Genomic DNA, 21731 nt, shown 5'->3' on the forward strand with positions numbered 1-21731 from the left:
TAACAATTTCAGTTATCCCCTTTCTTTTAAGCTTCATCAATGCTTTGATATTCAAAGGATGTAGACTTAGATCTATAACTCCTAAACAATCCGAATATTGTGTAAAGATCTTGTCCCTTCGAGTGAACCCGATTAAATTTCCTCCATAATGCATCGACTCAGTCACATTCATAGGAACAATGATTTGTTCAGTCACCTCTCGGCTTTTCAAAATAGTAAAAATATTACGATCATCATCTCTAAGACATGTACCATACGAAGATAAGCACCCATTTACGACAAATAACATGTTATCAGACGTAACATATGACAATGGTCTGCTTTTGACCTTGAGGTGTCGAAATGTGTCTCATTGATGAATAGTCCTGATATACGAAAGAACACTGGATAGCTCAATTCAGAGGTATCATCAAAAGCATCGTCGTTGATTACTGTCCAAGTATCTAACCTTATCGAGTAGACATGACCTGTTAAACAATGTGTAGACAAATCCATACATATCCGAACAATTTTGTAGTCATCAATGGTAGAAACATACCCAAATCCCCAATAGACCAAACATTTTGGTCCAAAAGAGTTAGAGATTTCAGTTTCCAAGCATTTGTGAAATTCGCGGGTTATTGGATTCCATACAATGCACAAACGACCAGAATTCGATCCTAAACAAACCAGCCATTACAACTTACAAGTCAACCTTTATGTTGACCAAGTAAATTGTACGGGATCTTGAATTTGTTGCCATTTCGAATGAGTAAGGATTCTGTGGTTGTAGATTCAACTCGGCTCAGTTGTACGGGATCTTCATCTTCATCCTTGTTTTGACCTTCCATCGCTACTTTGCTTTTTCTGTACACTGCAATTGACGTTCCCTCAACCAATCAACCTTTACGACGAAAAATAGTACTCGTATAAAATATGGACAAATTCGGATCTGACCTTTTCCAAGTTATATTATCAATCGGTTCACATTATATTCCAACCGTGGGGTTCGAGGTTTGATTCTAACCCGCAACATAGTTAAATATGAAGTATTCATCGTGTATTATTTTGTAGAGAATATATACTCGTAATAATTTAGTACCAATAGGAAAATAAGCTCATAGTTTTCATGTATGCCATGATTTTTCCAGAGTATTTTATTTTATTTGTTGATTCTAATTAATGTTAATTCTATTTTCTTGATTGACTAGGCCAGGATGTAATCGTTGTATAATGACAATATGACACACGTTAACGAGTATTTGGACAATTTCACAAAAAAAAATATGAGTTAATGAAATTATATAAGTGGTAGTGAAGAGCTAGATGACATATGATATATAAATCTTCCAAGATTGTCTGAATTAAACTAAACTTAATAATATGGACCTGACCTAATTTGAATTGAACTAATTTAAACTGAACGTATAAGAATTTGAATTAATTTTAAAAGAACATGGCCTAAGAATAGATGTTTACCACATATCCAAGGAACAAGGAAACGATTATTGTATCCATCTCCCTAAAGGCTCTTGAATAGGAAAGGGCGAAACTAGGCTTGGAACATGTCTTGCAATTTGAAACAACTCATTAAAACTTAAAAGCATTGTGTATTGCATAGGTCTCGTACGGGTGTCAACTATCCCCAACGTTCTACTATTGAAATCCCGATCCTTGTCTCTAAATGCCCCCTTGACAAAAAACTTGTCAGTCTTTGTAAACCCGATCATTTGAGAGGACAAGTCCAATCTCAACCCATTTGGTAAACCAATAGATTTCACTATTGCAGGAGGTTCCAATATATGCATTAACTCGTCACCTACAGGTGTGTTGTTAAACTTATACTTGCTCAAACAGCCTCTCATCACTCCTATCAAGTCTAACTTACCCAATTCGATCTTAATTACGTCAAACCTCTCAATCTCTAAATCAAAGCTAACAAATAAATTACAAGCTTGCCGACTATAAGCATACCAATATAACTTTTCACTAACAAGCACGGTGTCACGGTCCGCTACTTTTGCCGGACCGTGGCGCGCACCCTTGCCCGTCTCAAGGCAAGATGCAAGCGACAAGGATCTTCGTACTAGTGAGGGATCGCCCACTAGCACGATACTCGGGTCTCGGGTCGGTGTGTGTCGGGAATCCTAGTCACGATTATCAAGTCCGACACACGAAAGCAATAAAAGTAAGCAATACGATTATTGAAAGCAAGCAACAAGCAACAACAAGCTTTTGGATGAGAAGCGGTTTTTCATTGACTAGCACCTCTCATAGAGGCAAATTTGATAGTTTGGTCCTGGTAGCAGGAAACATTGAATTTACAAGTTTAGTTCAGAATAGCGATATACCTATTTATGGAAACCTATTCTAAAACTACTAAGAAAATACTTACTACAAATGTACAAGGGAAATGAAATTACATAAGTATAAATAAATCTAAGGGTTCAAGTGTGCGGATCATCACACACGGCTTGTCCAGAAAGAAGGAGATGATGATTACCAAAATCAATTTTTCTCCACCTATTTTCCCTCAGAGAGAAGATGCAAACAATATCACTTATTGCATTTCCTTGATATACAGTCAAAATTATGACATATTTGTAGTCATCAACAGAGGATAAATATCCAAATCCATGAGCCGTATAAACTTTAATAGCTTTATCAAAAAGAAGCTTTAAATATCTATGTGACGCATATTTGTGAAGTTTACGTGTAGCCGGGTTCCATAAAATGAAGGTTTTATCAGAAACATGGGTTAAACAAATCAACCCATTGCAGCACCCTGTAAGTTCAACATGATCTTTCTCGACGCTAAACTCGACGTCTAGTTTGACCAAATTATCTTCAAAATTACTAGAAATTTGATCATCGTCATACGAAAAAACGTAACAACTCATATGACCCATGATAAACAAGGTGGTAACAGGAGCAGAAGGGTGAGAAAAGGGGGATCTCTTAAGATGGGCATTGGCAAAATCGGAAGAAGAAAGAGTAGAATACCATTGTTTTGAAACTGACTTAAATCGAAGAACGGATTTGATGGGCAATCTTATAAGTATTTCTTCAATTATTAAATCATCAAAGTGGTAGCTTTGTTGAAGAACCGCTTGTTTCTTCTTGGCAGTAATTGGGTATTTGTCTCCCATTTTCTCCGATCATCAACTGTAAATTGTAAAAGATCGGCAATGAAATAGAGAGAGGAGGAGTTAACGATCGAGGTAGAATTAGGGTTTGTTCATGTGAAATTGTGAATTGTGAACTTTAGTCTGTCTTACGCATATATGCTACGTCGATCTGTGTAACAACCCAATATTTCCATATTATTACTAGTTTTAAACCCGTGCAAATTGCACGGGCTTGCATTTTATATTTTGTTTCAAATAATGTAATATAATAATGAAGTTTTATAAAAGAAAACATATTTAAGAATTGGCCTAGGCTAGGGGTGTTAACAAGTCGAGTCGAGCCCGAGCTTGGCCTTGCTCGGCTTGTGCTCATAAAGTAAAACTCGAGCTCGAGTCGATTTCGAGCTTGCTCGAGCTTGAAAAATTGTGCTCGTTATCAAGCTTGCGAGCTTTAACGCGAGCTCGAGCTAACTCGAGCCTATATATAATTGTTGAATTTTCGTTTTTTCTCTCTCGATATTTTCAATAACAAGGCTTGAAAGTTTTATATACAAATATTGGAAAATCAATGAGATATTTTTTATATGTGTGATACAAATTTATAATTATGACAAAATATTTTTATAAAATATGAGTTATATCTCATCTAATTACACAAATTCGAACCGCTAACGAGATTTTCAAGCCGAGCCAACGTTAGCTCGGCTTGACTCGTTAAGCTCTCGAGCCGAGCCCGAGCCGAGCTCGAGTTGCTCGCGAGCTGTCTCGTCTCATTAACAGCCCTAGCCTAGGCTGATTCGTGTAAATCACATGAATTGGCCTAGGTTGATTCGTGTAAATCACATGAACAGGCCCAGGCCAATTCGTGTTTTTCACACGAATGGGCCACTTTCCATATTTTTTTTTTTTTTTTTACCATTGTGTTCGTCTCGAAAAGTTATGCGATTTAAAAAAAAAAAAAAGAACGAAAGTTAAATGTTCAAATCCTCGTACTCCGCTATTCTTGTAACAAGAGCCTTAAGTGAAATAAGACTTGCACATATATATAGACAGGACTCGGAGAATTTCATCGGACGAAGCAAAGTGCATAACGATCTCATAGACAAACATAAATTCTTGTACATGGCAATCTGATGAGTAAGCTGAGAGTTAATTATACTCCGTAATCCGTATATGGTTAAGCTAATAAGCTGCCTTACACGAGAGATTTAGTGCAACCAAAGCGTCTTGCTTATGACGGGCTAATCCCGTCACAAACTGAAGACCTTTCACAAAAAGGGAGAGGGGACAAGGTGGGGCATCCCATGTGCTTTTCCACTTACCTCTCATGGTATTTTGTGAGAGGAAATGGTATCCGTCACAAGCTTGTGACGGATATCACCGTCTTCAATGAGATTTTGTGTAGTGCAACTGCTGATGAAGTATCGCTGTATGGTTTTTCTACGACGACTTGGTTTTCGGTAGAACATACCCTCCCTATGTCTTGGACAACTCAATAGGGCAAGGCGAAGCAAAGCTTGGAACATATTTTGCGATATTAACCAACCCATTGAACTTCATGAGTATCGAGTGTTGCATGGGTTTTCTACCTATGTCAAGTAACTGCAATGCACTCTGGTAATGACTTCGGTCATCCCTTGCCACATCACTCCTGAATCCTCCCGTCACAAAAATCTTACCAGTCTTTGTAAACCCGATCATTTGAGAGCATTTGTCTAAAAGCAACCCCTTTGGCAGACAAATAGACTTACTTCTTGTAGGCGATTCCAATATGCGCATTAACGTGTCACTTCTATTTGTCATACTATTAACCAACTTGCTCAAACAGTCTCCCATGACTCCTAATAAGGAATTGAAGGAATCGAAGAAGAAGTCCGGGTCTCCCAAGTTGAACTCATGTATTTCAAACCGCTCAACCTCCAAATCGAAACTACCAATTACAATTCTATCTCCGCTCATCCTCAAAGATTCCCAGTACAATTTTTCATCAATAAGCATTGCTCTTCCTTGAGGATCAAAATAACAATCAAAATCAAAATCAAAATCAATTTTTCTCCACTTGTTTTCTCTAACAGAGAAGATATGAACAATAATAGTATTTCGTTTATTTCTACCCAAAAATCTCAAAATTCGAACATATTTATAATCATCGACAGAGGATGCATACCCAAATCCACGAGCTACAAACGCGCTACGACCATCATCATCCATATGCTTTAAATAACAACCAGACTCATATTTGTGCAATTTTCGGGTAGCCGGGTTCCATAAAATTAAGTAACTATCATCAGATATAGAAACAAGGGACGGGTGAGAAAATATAGTTAAACAAATCAACCCATTGGAGCATCCTATAAATTGAAGAGATTCTTCGTTCTCGATACCAAAGTCTACGTCTAGTTTAAACATATTATCTTCAAAATTACCCGAAATCTGATCATCATCATCAAAAGAAACTAGGTAATAATTTTTAAGATTTTTGATAAACAAGCTGTTAACTGGAGCAGAAGGGTGAGAAAAGGGGGATCTCATAAGGTGGGCATTGGCGAAAACGGAAGAAGAAAGAGCAGAATACCATTGTTTGGAAACTGACTTAAATCTAAGAACGGATTTAACGGGTAATCTTGTAAGAATTTCTTCGATAATAAAATCATCAGAGAGGTAGGGTTGTTGGTCAATAATTCGTTCCTTCTTAGCATTAGTTGGATGTTTGTCTCCCATATTCTACGATCTTCAACTGTAAATTGTAAAGGGGAGCAATTAACGAAGTAAAGAGACGAGGGCGGGGTGATTGAAATTGTGCTAGAGTTTATTCATAAAAACTAAAAATTTTAATGTTTTTTAGGGTTACCACCATATATATACGTATATATTAAGAAAAATAATTCGTTTTCTTAACTTATTCCGCATCTGTTTAAAAATAGAGCAGAATATTCCTAACCCACGACATATTACGCTTATTTAAACCAAAAATTATTCTAAGAGACGATCGACTGCAAACAAATACAAATTGCAAGGGCATGTAAAAAAATGCGAAAGTAAGACTATAAAAACGCATAACTCGTATAAATATTCACAATAATGTTGGAGTAGAATTTATAAAAACAAAATCACGGTACAAGAAGACAAATGAAAAGTAAAAGATAAGAGTTTAGACGTCGGAATCACACGTCGCAGTTTCTGTAAGACGGTGTTAAACATGTTCGAATCTTCATCCTTGAACATACTTATAACACGAATATTTAGGTGAAATAAGACTTGCACAATAACTAACAATTTCAGTTATCCCCTTTCTTTTAAGCTTCATCAATGCTTTGATATTCAAAGGATGTAGACTTAGATCTATAACCCCTAAACAATCCGAATATTGTGTAAAGATCTTGTCCCTTCGAGTATGTAGTGAACCCGATTAAATTTCCTCCATAATGCATCGACTCAGTCACATTCATAGGAACAATGATTTGTTCAGTCACCTCTCGGCTTTTCAAAATAGTAAAAATATTACGATCATCATCTCTAAGACATGTACCATACGAAGATAAGCACCCATACATATCGAGTATCATCAAAAGCATCGCTGTTGATTACTGTCCAAGTATCTAACCCTATCGAGTAGACGTGACCTGTTAAATAATGTCTAGACAAATCCATACATATCCGAACAATCTTGTAGTCATCAATGGTAGAAACATACCCAAATCCCCAATAGACCAAACATTTTGGTCCAAAAGAGTTAAGAGATTTCAGTTTCCAAGTATTTGCGAAATTCGCGGGTTATTGGATTCCATATAATGCACAAACGACCAGAATTCGATCCTAAACAAACCAACCCATTACAAGTCCCCACCAAAACCATTTCCTCATGGCCTACGTCAAAGTCAACCTTTTGGTTGACCAAGTCAATTTCGCCATTTTCGTAAGACATAATTTGGAATTTGTTGCCATTTTGAATGGGTAAGGTTTCTGTGGTTGAAGGGTGGTGAAATTTGATATGTGCGAAAGCGAAATGAGAAGAAGAGATATATATTAGAATACCAGAGTTTGGAGACGGACCTGAATCGAACAATGGATTTGATAAGCAATCTAGTTAATATGTTTTGAGTTACGAGATCGAATGGCAAGACTCTATGTTGTACCACATCTTCTTCATCCTTGCATTGACTTTCCATCTCTGTTTTTTCCTCTGTAATTCAGTTGAAATTTCTTCACTTTTTTTTTTTTTTTTTTTTTTTGTGTTTGTTAATTGTTGAGTGTCAAGCTCATTAGATAATGTGTGCCATTATTTCAGCAAGTCTTCCTTGTGACCGGCAATATCCGTCACAAACTTGTGACGGGTCAAGTACTACTCATGTGAGTAGATAAAACAAAACAGATTGTTATTATGTAGGTATTCTGCTTTTGTCTTATCTACCCACAAGAATAGTACTTGACGTGTCACAAGTTTGCAACAGATATGTCAGTCACAAATGAGAATTTGTGCCATTATTTTCACTCACATAAATTTCACGAGTTGCAAGGCAAGCAGTTGTGAAGCGAGGGGTGCAATCGAGGTGCCCACCCGTCTTCTTCATTTAAATTCTTTTTTGACAATGGTGACGAACAAAATGATATGCATTCGCATAATCGCATAGCCTCTTTGCCTAAACCCGAAGATATTCTACATTTAATTGAACATTTCTTAAGATAGATCGGGGAAGTGGCAAATAAGCCTCATACGTTTGCCACTACGTGCAAATCAGCCCCATAACTTTTAACATGTGCATATTAACCCCATACCTTTAAGTGGTTGTGCAAATTACCCTCATTTAATTTATTTGGCTAATATTTGATATATTATTCTGTTTTTTTATCCATTTGGTTTTCCCATTTTATTAAAAATTGGTATTTGGACTAATCTACCCTTTCCACCCTTTACCAATTACCATTAATCCTGACGAAGCCCAGAGCGTGAAAGAGCCGTGGGTGATGAAGCCTGGGGATGACGAAGCTTACTTTGTCGAGAATGCATGAATGGATGCCATATAGGCTACAAGCAAGTAGAGGCTAGCATCCAGCATACATCTTCTGGGTCACAGAAGTTACATCAGGAAATGTGAGAGTTCTAAGATAAGCGTTTAGACTAGAGGAATGCACGCTGCGCAAAGATGCTTCGCAATCTACAATTCCTTGATTCTTTATCTTCGTCACCCCCAAGCTTCATCACCCACGGCTCTTTCACGCTCTGGGCTTCGTCAGGATTAATGGTAATTGGTAAAGGGTGGAAAGGGTAGATTAGTCCAAATAACAATTTTTAATAAAATGAGAAAACCAAATGGATAAAAAAACAGAATAATATATCAAATATTAGCCAAATAAATTAAATGGGGGTAATTTGCACCAACACTTAAAGGTATGGGGTTAATATGCACATGTTGAAAGTTATGGGGCTAATTTGCACGTAGTGGCAAACGTATGGGGCTTATTTGCCACTTCCCCGGATAGCTTCCAATCCCATCTTTAGGATTAAAAAATTCGAAACTTTTAGTTAAACTTTCATATTTTCTTCAGTTTGTTCCTTAATTTTTTTTAAAATTATGCTCCTATAGTCCTGGCACCAATATAAAAGTGTCTTTTGAGAGTGTGTAATACAATAAAGTGTATTGCATAGGTATCGTACCTGTGTCTAATCACGCTGAATTGTCCAGGATCACACGACTACACGGGTGTGTATATAACATATGGAAATACTATTCATCTGATCGAACATAATAAGATAGAACGACCATGTTAACCGGTCCATAAATCACAATTCCTTAAAAATTAAAACATACAAAGCAAAGAGCAAGCGAACAATGGGTTAATCAAATAACATAATGTATGTACTTTCTTCTATCTTTATGCCTCGGACAGCTCCTCAATTGGAAAAGGCGACACAAGGCTTGGAACATATCGTGCAATGTTAACCCCTTCATCGGCAATCATCATAAGCATCGAGTATTCCATAGGTTTTGTACATGTGTCAACCAACCCAGTATCTTTCTAGTCTTCCAATTCTTGAAGTCATCAATAATTGTAGCCGTCATAAAAAACTTACCGGTCCTTGTAAATCCGATCATTTCAGAGAATTTGTCCAAGCGCAATCCCTTTGGAAGACAAATAGATTTCATTGTTGTAGGAGATTCCTGTATGTGCATGAACCTATCATTTTTACCTTCATAACGATTTATGCTCAAACATCCTCCCATGACTCCTAAAAAATCGTCCCGTCGTATGTTGAACTTAGTTAATTCAAACTTCTCTAGTCCCAAATCAAAGCTAACAATGACGACACGCTCACAATAAATTCCGGCAACAGCAATCATATATAGTTTTTCTTTAACTAGCACTGCTTCTCCTATAGGAATGAGATGATCATCATCGTGATCAAAATCAATTTTTCTCCACTTTTTTTCCCTAAGAGAGAAAATATGAATAATATTACATTTTTCTTTTCTACGACACCTAGTCACAATTCGGACATATTTATAGTCATCAACAGAAGATGCATACCCAAATCCAAGAACAACATCTAAAGTAGGCCAATCTGAAAAGTTAACACAATTTGAAAAACCATCTGACTCATATTTGTGCGCTTTGCGGGTAGCCGGGTTCCATATAATGAAGTACTTGTCACGACCAAGGGTTAAGCAAATCAACCCATTGCAGCACCCAGTGAGTAAACAAAAATTTTCCTCGTTGGCAAAGTCAACGTCTAGTTTAACTAAATTATCTTGAAAATTACCAGAAATTTGATCATCGTCACATGAGGAAAGGTAGAAATTGTTACCACATTTGATAAACAATGTCTCTACAGGAGCAGAAGGGTGAGAAAACGGAGATTTGATAAGGTGAGCATTGGCGAAATTGGAAGAAGACAGAGTAGAGTACCATTGTTTTGAAACTGACTTAAATCGAAGAATCGATTTAATGGGCAATCTTGTAAGTATTTCTTCAATAATCAGATCATCGAAGAAAGAGCTTTGTTGCTCAATCATCACCTGCTCCTTCTTATTATTATTTGTCTCTTTGTCTCCCATTTTAATTTGTAGTTTGTGAAAAAGTCGTCTGATGAAGTTTAATTATCTATCAATTTTTTTGTTGGTTAATTGTTAAGTACCACTCTTGACTTATTCATGCATTACTTTGAAGTTTTCGTCGTGTGTTATTTTATTAAAAAAATACTCGTAATAATTTAGTACTAATCGGAGAATATGCCACGACTTTTTCAGAGTCGAAAGGACAGAGATGAAAAATTCTTGATTATAGTTTGTACCGAGTGTACTTAGTTATCATACCCTAACTAATCAATGATATAAACTAGTTTTCGTAATAGCATGCGCTATCATTAGATACATGAACATATAATTGATCGCGATTAATTATTCAATAGCGTGACAATATAAATAGTCCATATTTAAAGATTCGAATATTTGATAAATATTAGATTTGAATATTATATAATAAACAACCGTATTTTATTAGAATTATATTAAAGCTATTTGATATGTTATTAGACCCGTTGCTTGTATGTAAATTGCAACATTTTATGTAAATTGAGACATTTTAACTTATTTTTAACATAAGTAATTTAAATAGTAATATGAGATAGGTATTAAGTTGAGGAGATAGGGTATCATTTTACAATAAAATGTTGTTATTTTTTGATAACATGTTACCATTATTGTTCACATAATTTTCAGGGTAAAAAATGACACCTCTAGTCATAACATTTTGTAAATTAATTAGTTACATTTTCTTAAAAAATGACAACATTTTATCCGTCTGACAAATAAGACTAAAAGTGTCCGTCTGAAAAAAGAATTTGTGAAATAGAATAGGAAACATGGAGAACCCCACATATAGAAACTCAACAGTCAATCAGAAGCCAAAAAAAACTTGACTTTTATCCTATGTAGATCTTTCAACAGTTAGACATTAACCTCACATGTCAATATATATTCATTTTTGTAAATATTCTCAAAATACATGTACAAATAATAGATTTGCTGGAAAAAAAAATTCAAAAAATGCTTAAATAAATAGGATAAGTGCGTCTTCCACCACACGAAATGGAAAAGAAGACGTAAAGTTTAGAGGTTCGAATCCCCGTCAATGGGGATCGTCAAAACATTAGGTGATACAAGACTTGGACAATAACTAACGACCTCACTTTTCGTCTCTGCTTCAAGGATCATCAATTGTGTATGCCTTAAAGGCCGTGAAGTCATATCGATAGCCCCTAAACATGGTGCATTATAACTACCACAATATTGTATAAATACCTTGTTAGCTCCGGTGAATCCGATTAAATTGTCGTAAAGCATCGAGCCAACTAAATTCCTAGGAAGAATGATTTCTTCAGTCTCTCCGGGATCTTTCAATAGAGTTAGAATTCCTTCACCAGTTTTGACGGATCTACCATACTTAGATAAGCAACCATTTACGACACATAACAACGCATCAAAGCATTCATCGTTATTTACATTACTTGTATATGGTGAAGGTGTTCCCACCTCAAGGTGAGGAAACATGTCGAACATCTCTGAAGCTAAGTCGAAGGAAAAAATTTTCCTTCGAAACTCATAAATCATGGGTGGCACGCCACCCATCCAATACAGAGTTTCATTAAACAACACACCTTCTCGACTAGACATGTACCCGGAAAGATTTACTACTCACTTTTTTGCATATTCGGACAATCTTGTAATCATCAACAACAGAAACATACCCGAATCCCCAAGTGACCCTACAGTCCTCGCGAGTAAACTTAGCGATCTCAGGGTCCTTGTACTTGTAAAATTCGCGAGTTATTGGATTCCATATAATGAACAAACAACCCGATTTTGATCCTAAACAAACCAAACCATTACAAGTGCCCACCAAAGCCATTTTCTCGTTCCCTACATCGAAGTCAACCTTTTCGTTGACCCAGTCAATTACACATTTGTTATCCATTTTGGTACTTTGATCACCATTTTCATAGGATAAAATCTGAAATTTGTTATTTGATCGAATGAACAAGGATTGTGTGGTTGAAGGCCGAGGAAATTCTAAGTGGGCGAAAATGAAACGAGGAGAAGAGAGAATAGAATACCAGAGTTTGGAAACAGACTTAAATCGAACAACGGATTTGATAGGCAATTTTGTTAATATCATCCTTATTACATCTAATGGCAGCTCTTTTTGCTCAGTTTGCTCAATTAGATCTTTCTTATCCTTGCTTTGACGTCCACGTCCACGTCCACGTCTCCTTCCCCGTCCCATCTCTATTTTTACCTCTGTACTGTAATTGACTTTCTTTCACTGTTTTTTGTTGATTTATTGTTGCATTATTTTGAACTTTTCATTATATTATTATGTTGAGAACATGATAATCTGATACTAATAGGGAATAAATATGATAAATGAACCATGTCAAACAAAACCTTAAGGTGATGGTTAAGGTCATCTATCAGGTACTATAATACAATAAGCACATTATATCGTGCATACCATAACTTTCACTTGTGGCTACGTCATTGGTGGCGGAGCGAGAGAAATACTATCTGTAATCGGATTTGGCATCCTTTTTATGAGTTTTTGACTTTTAGGCAATTGAAATCTAAAAATTCAGAGATGGATATTTTCCTACAATAATACACTGACCCTTTCACGACAATGATATACAGAGTATGGTTTTTCCACGCTAATAGTTTCGTAAAATCAAAGGATGAACCATAACTCGATAAATTATCAACTAAACATGTTCCAACAATAAGGAACCTAACTACTATGACATATCTTGCTATATTAAACGATCAACTAGGTAGGAATAAGAGAAGGCGAAACTAAGCTTGGAAAATATCTTGCAATATTAAACGATCCTGCTTCAAACTTTAGAAGCATTGTGTACTGTTGTGTAGATTCTGTACGTAAATCAATCAACGCCAGTATACTACTCCTGGGCATCAGAAAGCTATCTGGTGACCCGTCATCAGACTCACTGAACTCTGAACAGCCCCGTCACAAAAAATTTGCCCGTTCTAGTGTACCCGATCATTACTGATGGTATATCTAACTGTAAATCCTTTGGAAGACTAATAGATTCCATTATCGTAGGAGGTTTCAGTATGTCCATCAAATTGTCCCAAGTGAATTTACACAAACAATTTCCTAGGGCACCTAACATTAAGGGTAGTAGTTCCGAGTTTGGATAAGTAAATATGGCAAATGTCTCGGTCCCCAAATCGAAGCTAACAATTACATCACCATCACTACCTTCAACACAACAACCGTTTTTAATAAATAAGGTGTTAACCGGAGCAGAAGGGTGATAAAAAGGAGATTTGATAAGATGGTCTTTGGCGAATTTGGAAGAAGAAAGAGTAAAGTACCATTGTTTTGAAACTGACTTAAATCTAGATATCGATTTAACGGATAATCTTGTAAGTATTTCCTGAATAATAAGATCTTCGGGGAGATAGCTTTGTTTGGTGTAACATTATTTGACTGTTTATCACCCATTTTCTCAAACCTTAATAACGAATATCATTTGTAATTTTGTATATACTGCAAATGTGATGGTTTTATAGTTGTGGTCTGTGTGCCATAATCTGATAAACAGTCTTCAGTCATTTGAAGAAGTTCAATGGTCCATCACAATAAATAGGCACACACAAGTTCCAAATCCTAGAAAAGCTACAACATTCAATTTATATTGCAGTAATCCGTTAAGTACATTGTATACAACAACAATATCAAAGGCTTAATCCCAAAATGGTCTGAGATCGGTAGATCTGAATCATCCTTTAAAATCGTCCATGGGTGATTGCACACCTCGAAATGCGAAAATATAGAAAAGGAAAAATGACAAATAAGAGGGGAGTAAAACATAATACAAAAGTAGTGTGATTGGACAAAAGTTTGGAAAAAAAAAAAAACTGTTAAATAATCCCTCCGATTCTATAAATTCGTTATGTTTTACAAAGTAATAAAATATCTTTCATAAAAGAATAAAAATCCCTCCGATAAAGTAAACTGAAAATGGCACCACAAGACCCTACAAGCCTTACAGTACACAAACTGAAAATGAAAAGGACATAAAGCAATTGAATGATAAAGTAAACTAATAGTCCAACCCTCCTTTGTTTGCTTGCTCAACTCCTTATTTATGCAATGTGGACTGACTTGGCTGCCTTAAGAACCGTATGACTTATGAGACTCTTACATAGCTTCCAAAAGTCCTTTGAGCTTTGTTGGATCAAAATAGGAGAAAGCGACATTCAGCACATTGTTCAAAACCGAGGACCATGTGTACCCTTGCAAAGATTCCTCAATTAATTCTTGATAGGTACCTCTTTAAGATAAAAGTCCCTAGACAAAAATGTCCCAAATTTACCCAAGATATGAAATAGGACGGTTGGGACCATGGGTTTTTAGACGGATTTGGAGTTAGCCCAATACAGTTTTTCATTTACGAGAACTCCTCGTCCAACTCCATAAAGAATAACATATACTCCCTCCGTCTCGGTCATTTGTTATCTATTCATTTTGGCAGAAAGACCAAGGAAATGAGAAAAAGTAGAGAAAAATAATAATAAACTAAGGTGTTCTCTCGCATCTACACTTACCCCACATCACACACCCACTTGCCCGCTTGTGTAAAGCTTACCAAAAGAGGAAATAGATAACAAATGAGTGACACACCCAAAAATGGAAATAGATAACAATTGATCGGGACGGAGGGAGTATAAATGTCGATATCAAAATCGATTTTCCTCCACCGTTTTTCCCTAAAAGAGAAGACATGTACTGTAATAATACCTTTTTTATCTCCCCAAAGCATGCTCAAAATTCTTACATATTTATAGTCAGCAACGGACGATACATAAACAAATAGGAGTACATTAAAGATACAAGGGAAGTTGAATGGCAGTCCAAAACGCTCTAAATACCAATCTGATTCATATTGATGCACTTTGCGGGTCACTGTTTATCAACAAGTTATCTCATCGCACATACGACGGTCTTACAATAGAATTTGAGCCCAAGGTAATGACAAAGGTATAGTACTTCGTATATATTTACTCTTAGATTCTCTGATTCTATTCAATAAATTAATTTGAGTTAAACCGACAACAATAATAACCTTTCTAAAATAAATACAGGAGCAAGGATGCTCTTAGATGATCCTAGACATCATATCCATAACAATATAGCTTGACAAACTATAGAAAACTTCTTATAAGACGATAATTATAACAACAGACGATGATAGAACACCAGCGAATGATAGTATATACAAGCTAGCTTAGTATACGCCTCCAATTACGATAACCCTTCTTCTCCCGTAACTGATTGCTATGTCCACATTTCTTCTTTCGACAATTGGTGGCTTTTGCAGGAACACGAGCATAACATCTAACCACATTATACCAATTATTAAGTCAATTTCATGATTTTATATCATTTAAATCTTTTGTAGAATTATTAAGTAAATGACATACTTGCAGCAAATCTTCTTGTCTAGATGGAATTTAAGAGCCAATGCCCGGCCATTACGCCGGGCCGTCCACCACCATTCATATTGAGACCCTCCTGATCTTAGCCATTCAAGATGAAGTTTTGATTCTGCATATTTATTACTCCTATGTCAAACATATATTCATTCCAGTGTGTAAAAACCGTCTTATACAAGACTAATTCTATAAATAAAGATACCATTCTTGATGCCACAATTAGCTAGGGTATGACTATTTTGCAGCCGCTTTCCATCCAAAATCAAACAATTTTGATACGAGGGAATACCTATTTGTGAATTTAAATCATTAGTGCGTGACAAGCTCAGGTACTAAACTGAAATGAAGTGAATTGAAATAATCCAAAAAACAAAACTGAGTCTATGCTCGGAAAACAATTTTCAGATTTCATCTTTCAATAAGAAATCGAAATTACCTTCGTTTTCTTGGATCTTATTTACGACATCTTCAATTGTATCAGTCGATTCAACATCTAAAGTGATGGTTCTACCGGCTACAGTTTTTACAAATATTTTCATTTTTACTCGATTGTTTTTGTGCTTTCGCTGTGACCGCAAGGTAAATAGTTAAACTTTAGTGATTGTATTTATATTAAACAAGGAAAATTGGATACCAAAGATTCACAAAATCGGGTAAAACCTTTCCCCAAGATATTGCTACATATTAAAGCCGTGGTGGCCAAGGTCAAATTTCGACTAATTACACGTGTTAATGTTTAACTAGGTAGGATTTTACTCCATATTTATACCCATAATATACTCCCTCTATTCGGTCATTTATTTATTTATTTATTTATTTTATTTATGAGAGTCTTATTTATTTATTTATTTTTTTATATTAGGAATTTTTTTTAAGGATAATTTGACTAACGTAACCTAACATAGTTGCTCTTTCATGGACACACATTACTCTTTTATGGATTTTTTGTCATTTATTTTCCATATCCTACCCTTCCCCAAAAAACAAAAAACAAAAACCTCTCTAATTCTCTTCCTCACAAGAGAAATCAAATCCGTCGGATTAATCAATTATGAACGCAAATTCTCATGTCGATCAATTAATAATTCTAGTTTATTTACTTTATTAACGATGTTATATCAAATTAGGGAGATTAATCTAATTTAGACTATTGAAATTAGGGTTTATAGAAATAATTGTCGATTGAAAATTGATGGTGGGAGGAACATCGTCAGCAGACAATGACTCATTGAAATATCTTTGTAGTTATACAAAGCTTGTATATCTTATGACGCAATCTATGTATCGATCCCCACATCAAAAACATGTTCAAAATCTTCAGAAATTTCATTAAAATTTGTCATTCTTAATGGAAATTCTTCAATCTCATAAATCTGGGCTCTTTTTTATGAACATGTTCATTTGGTCACACTTAGGGACCACGATTCAATCAATTTTCTTCTTTTAGTTAAGGCTATTGTTATGGAACTGCATTTTTGTTTAATCATTGTTATCGCACAACATAAATTTGCAGTATTAGCACTTGGTGTTCTGAGTTTCATGATGACTGCTTTACTTTCGACATGTCAAGATACAGTTCACCCATGATAAAAGCACATGTGAGTATCCCACATTGGAAAAAGATGAGAGAGTTGTCTAGCAAACCAAGAAGTTCCTCCACCCATCGCCAATTGGTTTTGGGATGGAACCTCCTTGGACTTATAAGTTAGACTCTCTCTCCTTCATGCGGGTGCGGCTCAGGCCCGATAACGGAACTTATCATGGTATCAGAGCCCATGGTTGAAAAAACTAAAACAAAGACCTGGGCATGAAAAATAGAAAAAGAAAAAACTGGGCCATTAAATTGCAGTTGGACAAAAGACTTAAAAAAAATCCAATCTGCCTGAATAAGGACCTCACATGTGAGGGGGAGTGTCAAGATACAGTTCACCCATTATAAAGGCACATGTGAGTATCCCACATTGGAAAAAGAGGAGAGAGTTGTCTATCAAACCAAGGAGTTCCTCCACCCATCTCCAATTGGTTTTGGGGTGGAACCTCCTTGGACTTATAAGTTAGACTCTCTCTCCTTCATGCGGGTGCGGCCCAGACCCAATAACGGAACTTATCACGACAGTTCGACAGTTGTTATTACAGTTTGTCAATATAGTGCGTGTCCGGTGCTGTGTGGCTAGTCCGGTGAGAGGGGTGGTCCGGTTCAGGTGGTTGGTGTGGGGAAGGGAGGCGACAGTGGGGAGCCTAGTGGTTTGACGAAAATTGATTCAGATGATTATACAAAAATGGAAAATGGGTGTAAAAATGACAAGGGTATAATGGTAATTTATTTCCATGATTGAGTAAATCATGTTCATGAATGAGCATAACCCTTATTTAATTGTCACTTAATAATAACAATACCTTCAAATGGCCCTCTCTCTTCTCATTGATCTTTCAAAATAAAAGGTAAGCAAATGACCGAAACAAAGAGAATATATAAGAACAAGTGCATATGTTTATTTTTAACTTAATTGGAAAAGTCGTGAGAAATCATATTCATGACATGATTCAAATCGCATCAGCGGCATGCTCAATATATATCCTTGGAAAGCGAGTTAGTCTAATAATATGTGAATTAAGTTATGTCATGATATAATTTTTTTTTATTCTGCAGAGGTTTTCTCCTAGTGTTTAATCCGCCCACCCTAATTATCACATACCGAGTATGTCGATCATATACTTATAATTGACCCACTGCCAACTACGAGTAGGTAGGAATAGGAAAAGGCGAAACCAGGCTTGGAACATATCTTGTAATATTAAACCATCCTGCAGATCTCAGAAGCATTTTGTACTGCATAAGTTCTATACCTGGATCAACCAACGAAACTCGGCGGACCATCTTGTACCTCATCACCAAACTCACTAAACAGTCCCATCACAAAAAATTTGCCGGTCTTTGTGTTTCCTATCATTTCGGAAAACATATCTAAGCCTAAACACTTAGGAAGACGAACAAATTTCATTACTGATGAGGTTTCAATATGTCCATTGACTTATCAAATTTTTCGATACCCAAATCGAAGCTAACAATTACATGACGAGCTTGGATACTATAACCGACCCAATATAACGTTTCATTAATAAGCACTGGTCCTCTATGAAGAGAAAAAAGTTCAATATCAAAATCAATTTTCCTAACCAAGTGGTGTTAGTTCAGTGTTAGCCGGGTTAAACCTTGAAGCTTATAGAAATGCAGGAGTTGAGAGGTCCCGGGTTCGACTACCAGCTGAGGCGATGATCACTTGGCCACTGCAGCCCCCGAAGGGGGTGGCTTACATGGTCCATGTGGTGGTGCGCGAATGCATGGGCCCGGGGGATTCAACCCCCTCGTCATCAAAAAAAAAAAAATCAATTCTCCTCCACCATAGTCATTAACAGATGATGCAGACCCAAATCCACCATCGATACAAGGGTAGAATTGCCCTTCAAAACGCTTCAAATACCCATTTGATTCATATTTGTGAAATTTACGAGTAGCCGGGTTCCATAAAATGATTCATATTTGTGAAACAAATCAACCCATTGCAACACCCATTAAAGCGAAAATTATCTTTAGTTTCAAAGCCAAAGTCGACGTCTAGCTTAACCAAATTATCTTTACAACTAGCCGAAATATGATCATTATCATAATCATCATAAGAGAAAAGGTAGTAACTTTTACGACTTTTGAGAAACAAGGTGTTCACAGGAGCAGAAGGATGATAAAATGGAGATTTGATAAGGTGGGCATTGGCGAAATTAGAAGATGAAAGAGTAGAGTACCATTGTTTCGAAACTGACTTAAAGCGAAGAATAGATTTAACGGGTAATCTTGTAAATATTTCTTCGATAATAAGATCTTCAGGAAGGTGGCTTTGTTTCGTCGTAGCATGATTTGCCTCTTCGTCTCCCATTTTCTATAACCTTAACACAGAGCAGTTGTGTATACTGCAAAATGTGATGCTTTTATAGTTGTGGTGTGTGTGATAAACTGATAAACAGTGTATAGTCATGTGTAGAAGTTCAATGGTCCATCACAATAAATAGAGACAAGTTCCAAATGCTAGAAAAGCTACAGTACAACATTTATTTAATGATACGGCGTCACCGGGTGACGCTCAATCTCGGCGCCACCTTCTCTTATGCACCTTTTATTATTGAGGTCCCCACTTAATATTAATGGGTACACCCATTATTATGGAGGTCCCCACTTATTACATGTGGGAGGGTGGCGCCGAGATTTGGCGCCATTAAAATGTTCAGTACATAAATGCATTGTATAGTTTAGTCAAAAGTGCGGTTAAATAGTACCTCCGACTCAACAAATTATTTATATTTTATTAAAATATTTCTCACCAAAGAATAAAAAATATAAAGAACACGGTTAGTCAGAGTAGAGTACTATGACACTATAAAAAAATTTCCGTGGTGTAGCTAAAGGAAAATAAGTAGAAGTTAGATATTCGAAACCTCATCCTTGTGTGTCTCGGGTGTCTCTATTGCATAAGCATTGAGTGAAATAAGACTTGCACAATAACTAACAATCTCAATTTTTGGCCCTCTATCAAGGATCATCAACAACGTATGCTTCAAAGGTTGCGAAGTTAAGTCAAAAACCCCTAAACGTAGTGCAGAATCACCATAATATTGTGTGAAGATCTTGTCACCTCCGGCGGATCCAATTAAGTTGTCGTACATCCAATCAGCCAAATTCTTAGAAAGAACAATTTCTTCCTTTTCTCCAGGACTTTTCAATACAGTTATGACATCCTCACCACTTGTAACACGTCTACCGTACTTAGATAAACACCCATTTGCGACACATAATAACTCATCAAAACATTCATCTTTATCTGTATCACATGTTGAAGACGGTGTGCTCACCTCAAGGTGAGGAAATATGTCAAAAATCTCAGATGCTAAATCGAAGGAAAGAATTTTCCTTGGCAACCCATCGAGCATGGGTGGCACGCCGCCCATCCAATACACAGTCTCATTAACCAGTACCCCTGGTCTATGTAAGCGTTCAGCTATTTTCAAACCAAAGAAATTATCAGAAGTATCATTGTCGATTCTTTTCATTTTATCAAACCTTGTCGAGTAGACGTGAACCCTTATCGATTCCATAAAGACTTTTTTGCATAGCCTAACAAACTTGTAATCATCAACTGCAGAAACATACCCAAATCCCCAAGTGACCATACACCCTCCGGTAGTGAAGTCGGAAATTTCCGGGTCCAAATATTTGCAAAATTCGCCCGTTATTGGATTCCATACAATGAACAAACTACCAGAAGTTGATCCTAAACCAACCAACCCATTACAAGTCCCCACCAAGACCATATTCTCATCACCTAAATCAAAGTCAACCTCCACCTTGACCAAGTCAATTTGGCCATTTTCGTGAGACATGATCTGGAATTTGTTGCTTTTTCGAATGAGCAAGGATTGTGTGGTTGAAGAAGGGTTGGAAAACTTGTGGTGGGTGAAAGCAAAACGAGAAGAAGAGAGAGTAGAATACCAGAGTTTGGAAACAGACTTGAATCGGAAAACAGATTTGATGGGTAATCTTGTTAATATCATCTCAGATATTAAATCAATTGGCAGCTCAGTTTGCTGTATTGGATCTTCATCATCCTTGCTTTGACTTTCCATCTCTGCTATAAACAGACTTCTTTTTGTTAGTTTATTATTGGCATTACTTTGAAGTGTTCATTGTATTATAATCTAATACAATAGGACAATAAGCTCATTAGATCGTGTATCCCATAACTTTCACATACATGACTTTGACTTGTGGCAAGGTGCTTAGTAGCGGAGCGAGAGAACTACAGTCAGTAATCCCCTCTAATGCAAAATCCCAACACTGCCACTGATGGTCATGTAATCTTACACAAAATGTTGGCCATGGGTAAAACTGTGACATCGCATCTGTAAAATTACTTACTGTGTAAACAGTGAATTTGGTAGATAAAGACATTGTTGCGGCTTGCCGACCTGTCGAGTATCAGATATAACATACTCCAAATGAGAAAAATATGCATCCGAATTCTGAACATGATAAGATAAAAGACCAGTACATAAATTACAA

At 36.3% G+C, this 21731-nt stretch overlaps 5 protein-coding genes across 14 annotated transcripts in view; all 5 read right to left on the reverse strand.

Annotated features, from left to right (window-relative positions):
- Positions 1-2426: 2426 nt before the first annotated feature.
- LOC141608623 (F-box/kelch-repeat protein At3g23880-like) lies at positions 2427-3128 on the reverse strand. The gene has a single exon (XM_074427966.1). The coding sequence runs from the start codon at positions 3126-3128 to the stop codon at positions 2427-2429; it is 702 nt and encodes a 233-aa protein (XP_074284067.1).
- Positions 3129-9067: 5939 nt separating this feature from the next.
- Positions 9068-10162, reverse strand: LOC141608625 (F-box/kelch-repeat protein At3g23880-like). The gene has a single exon (XM_074427967.1). The coding sequence runs from the start codon at positions 10160-10162 to the stop codon at positions 9068-9070; it is 1095 nt and encodes a 364-aa protein (XP_074284068.1).
- A 1053-nt stretch (positions 10163-11215) lies between these two features.
- LOC141608626 (putative F-box protein At3g10240) lies at positions 11216-12389 on the reverse strand. Its single transcript, XM_074427968.1, has 2 exons — positions 11854-12389; positions 11216-11771 (listed from the first exon to the last, which is right to left on the reverse strand). The coding sequence occupies exons 1-2, from the start codon at positions 12387-12389 to the stop codon at positions 11216-11218; spliced, it is 1092 nt and encodes a 363-aa protein (XP_074284069.1).
- Positions 12390-15253: 2864 nt separating this feature from the next.
- LOC141609392 (ubiquitin-ribosomal protein eL40 fusion protein-like) lies at positions 15254-16182 on the reverse strand. Its single transcript, XM_074428456.1, has 4 exons — positions 16059-16182; positions 15825-15911; positions 15611-15734; positions 15254-15524 (listed from the first exon to the last, which is right to left on the reverse strand). Exons 1-4 carry the CDS (start codon positions 16159-16161, stop codon positions 15410-15412), a joined length of 429 nt encoding a protein of 142 aa, XP_074284557.1. The 5' UTR covers positions 16162-16182; the 3' UTR covers positions 15254-15409.
- Positions 16183-19958: 3776 nt separating this feature from the next.
- LOC141606452 (F-box/kelch-repeat protein At3g23880-like) overlaps positions 19959-21731 on the reverse strand; it is a 157796-nt gene continuing 156023 nt past the window's right edge. For 3 of the 10 annotated variants that reach the window (XM_074425580.1, XM_074425579.1, XM_074425581.1), the window contains 2 exons: positions 21588-21691; positions 19959-21300 (listed from right to left, as the gene is read on the reverse strand). In XM_074425580.1, the coding sequence (XP_074281681.1) occupies positions 20096-21300; positions 21588-21684 (1302 nt within the window). In that variant the 5' untranslated portion in view covers positions 21685-21691 and the 3' untranslated portion in view covers positions 19959-20095. Of the gene's footprint in view, positions 21301-21423; positions 21692-21731 lie in introns of all 10 variants that reach the window. The other 7 variants (XM_074425588.1, XM_074425584.1, XM_074425586.1 and 4 more) reach the window with 7 other exon arrangements.

Source organism: Silene latifolia, chromosome 10, assembly GCF_048544455.1.
Source record: "Silene latifolia isolate original U9 population chromosome 10, ASM4854445v1, whole genome shotgun sequence".
Lineage (NCBI taxonomy): Eukaryota > Viridiplantae > Streptophyta > Magnoliopsida > Caryophyllales > Caryophyllaceae > Silene > Silene latifolia.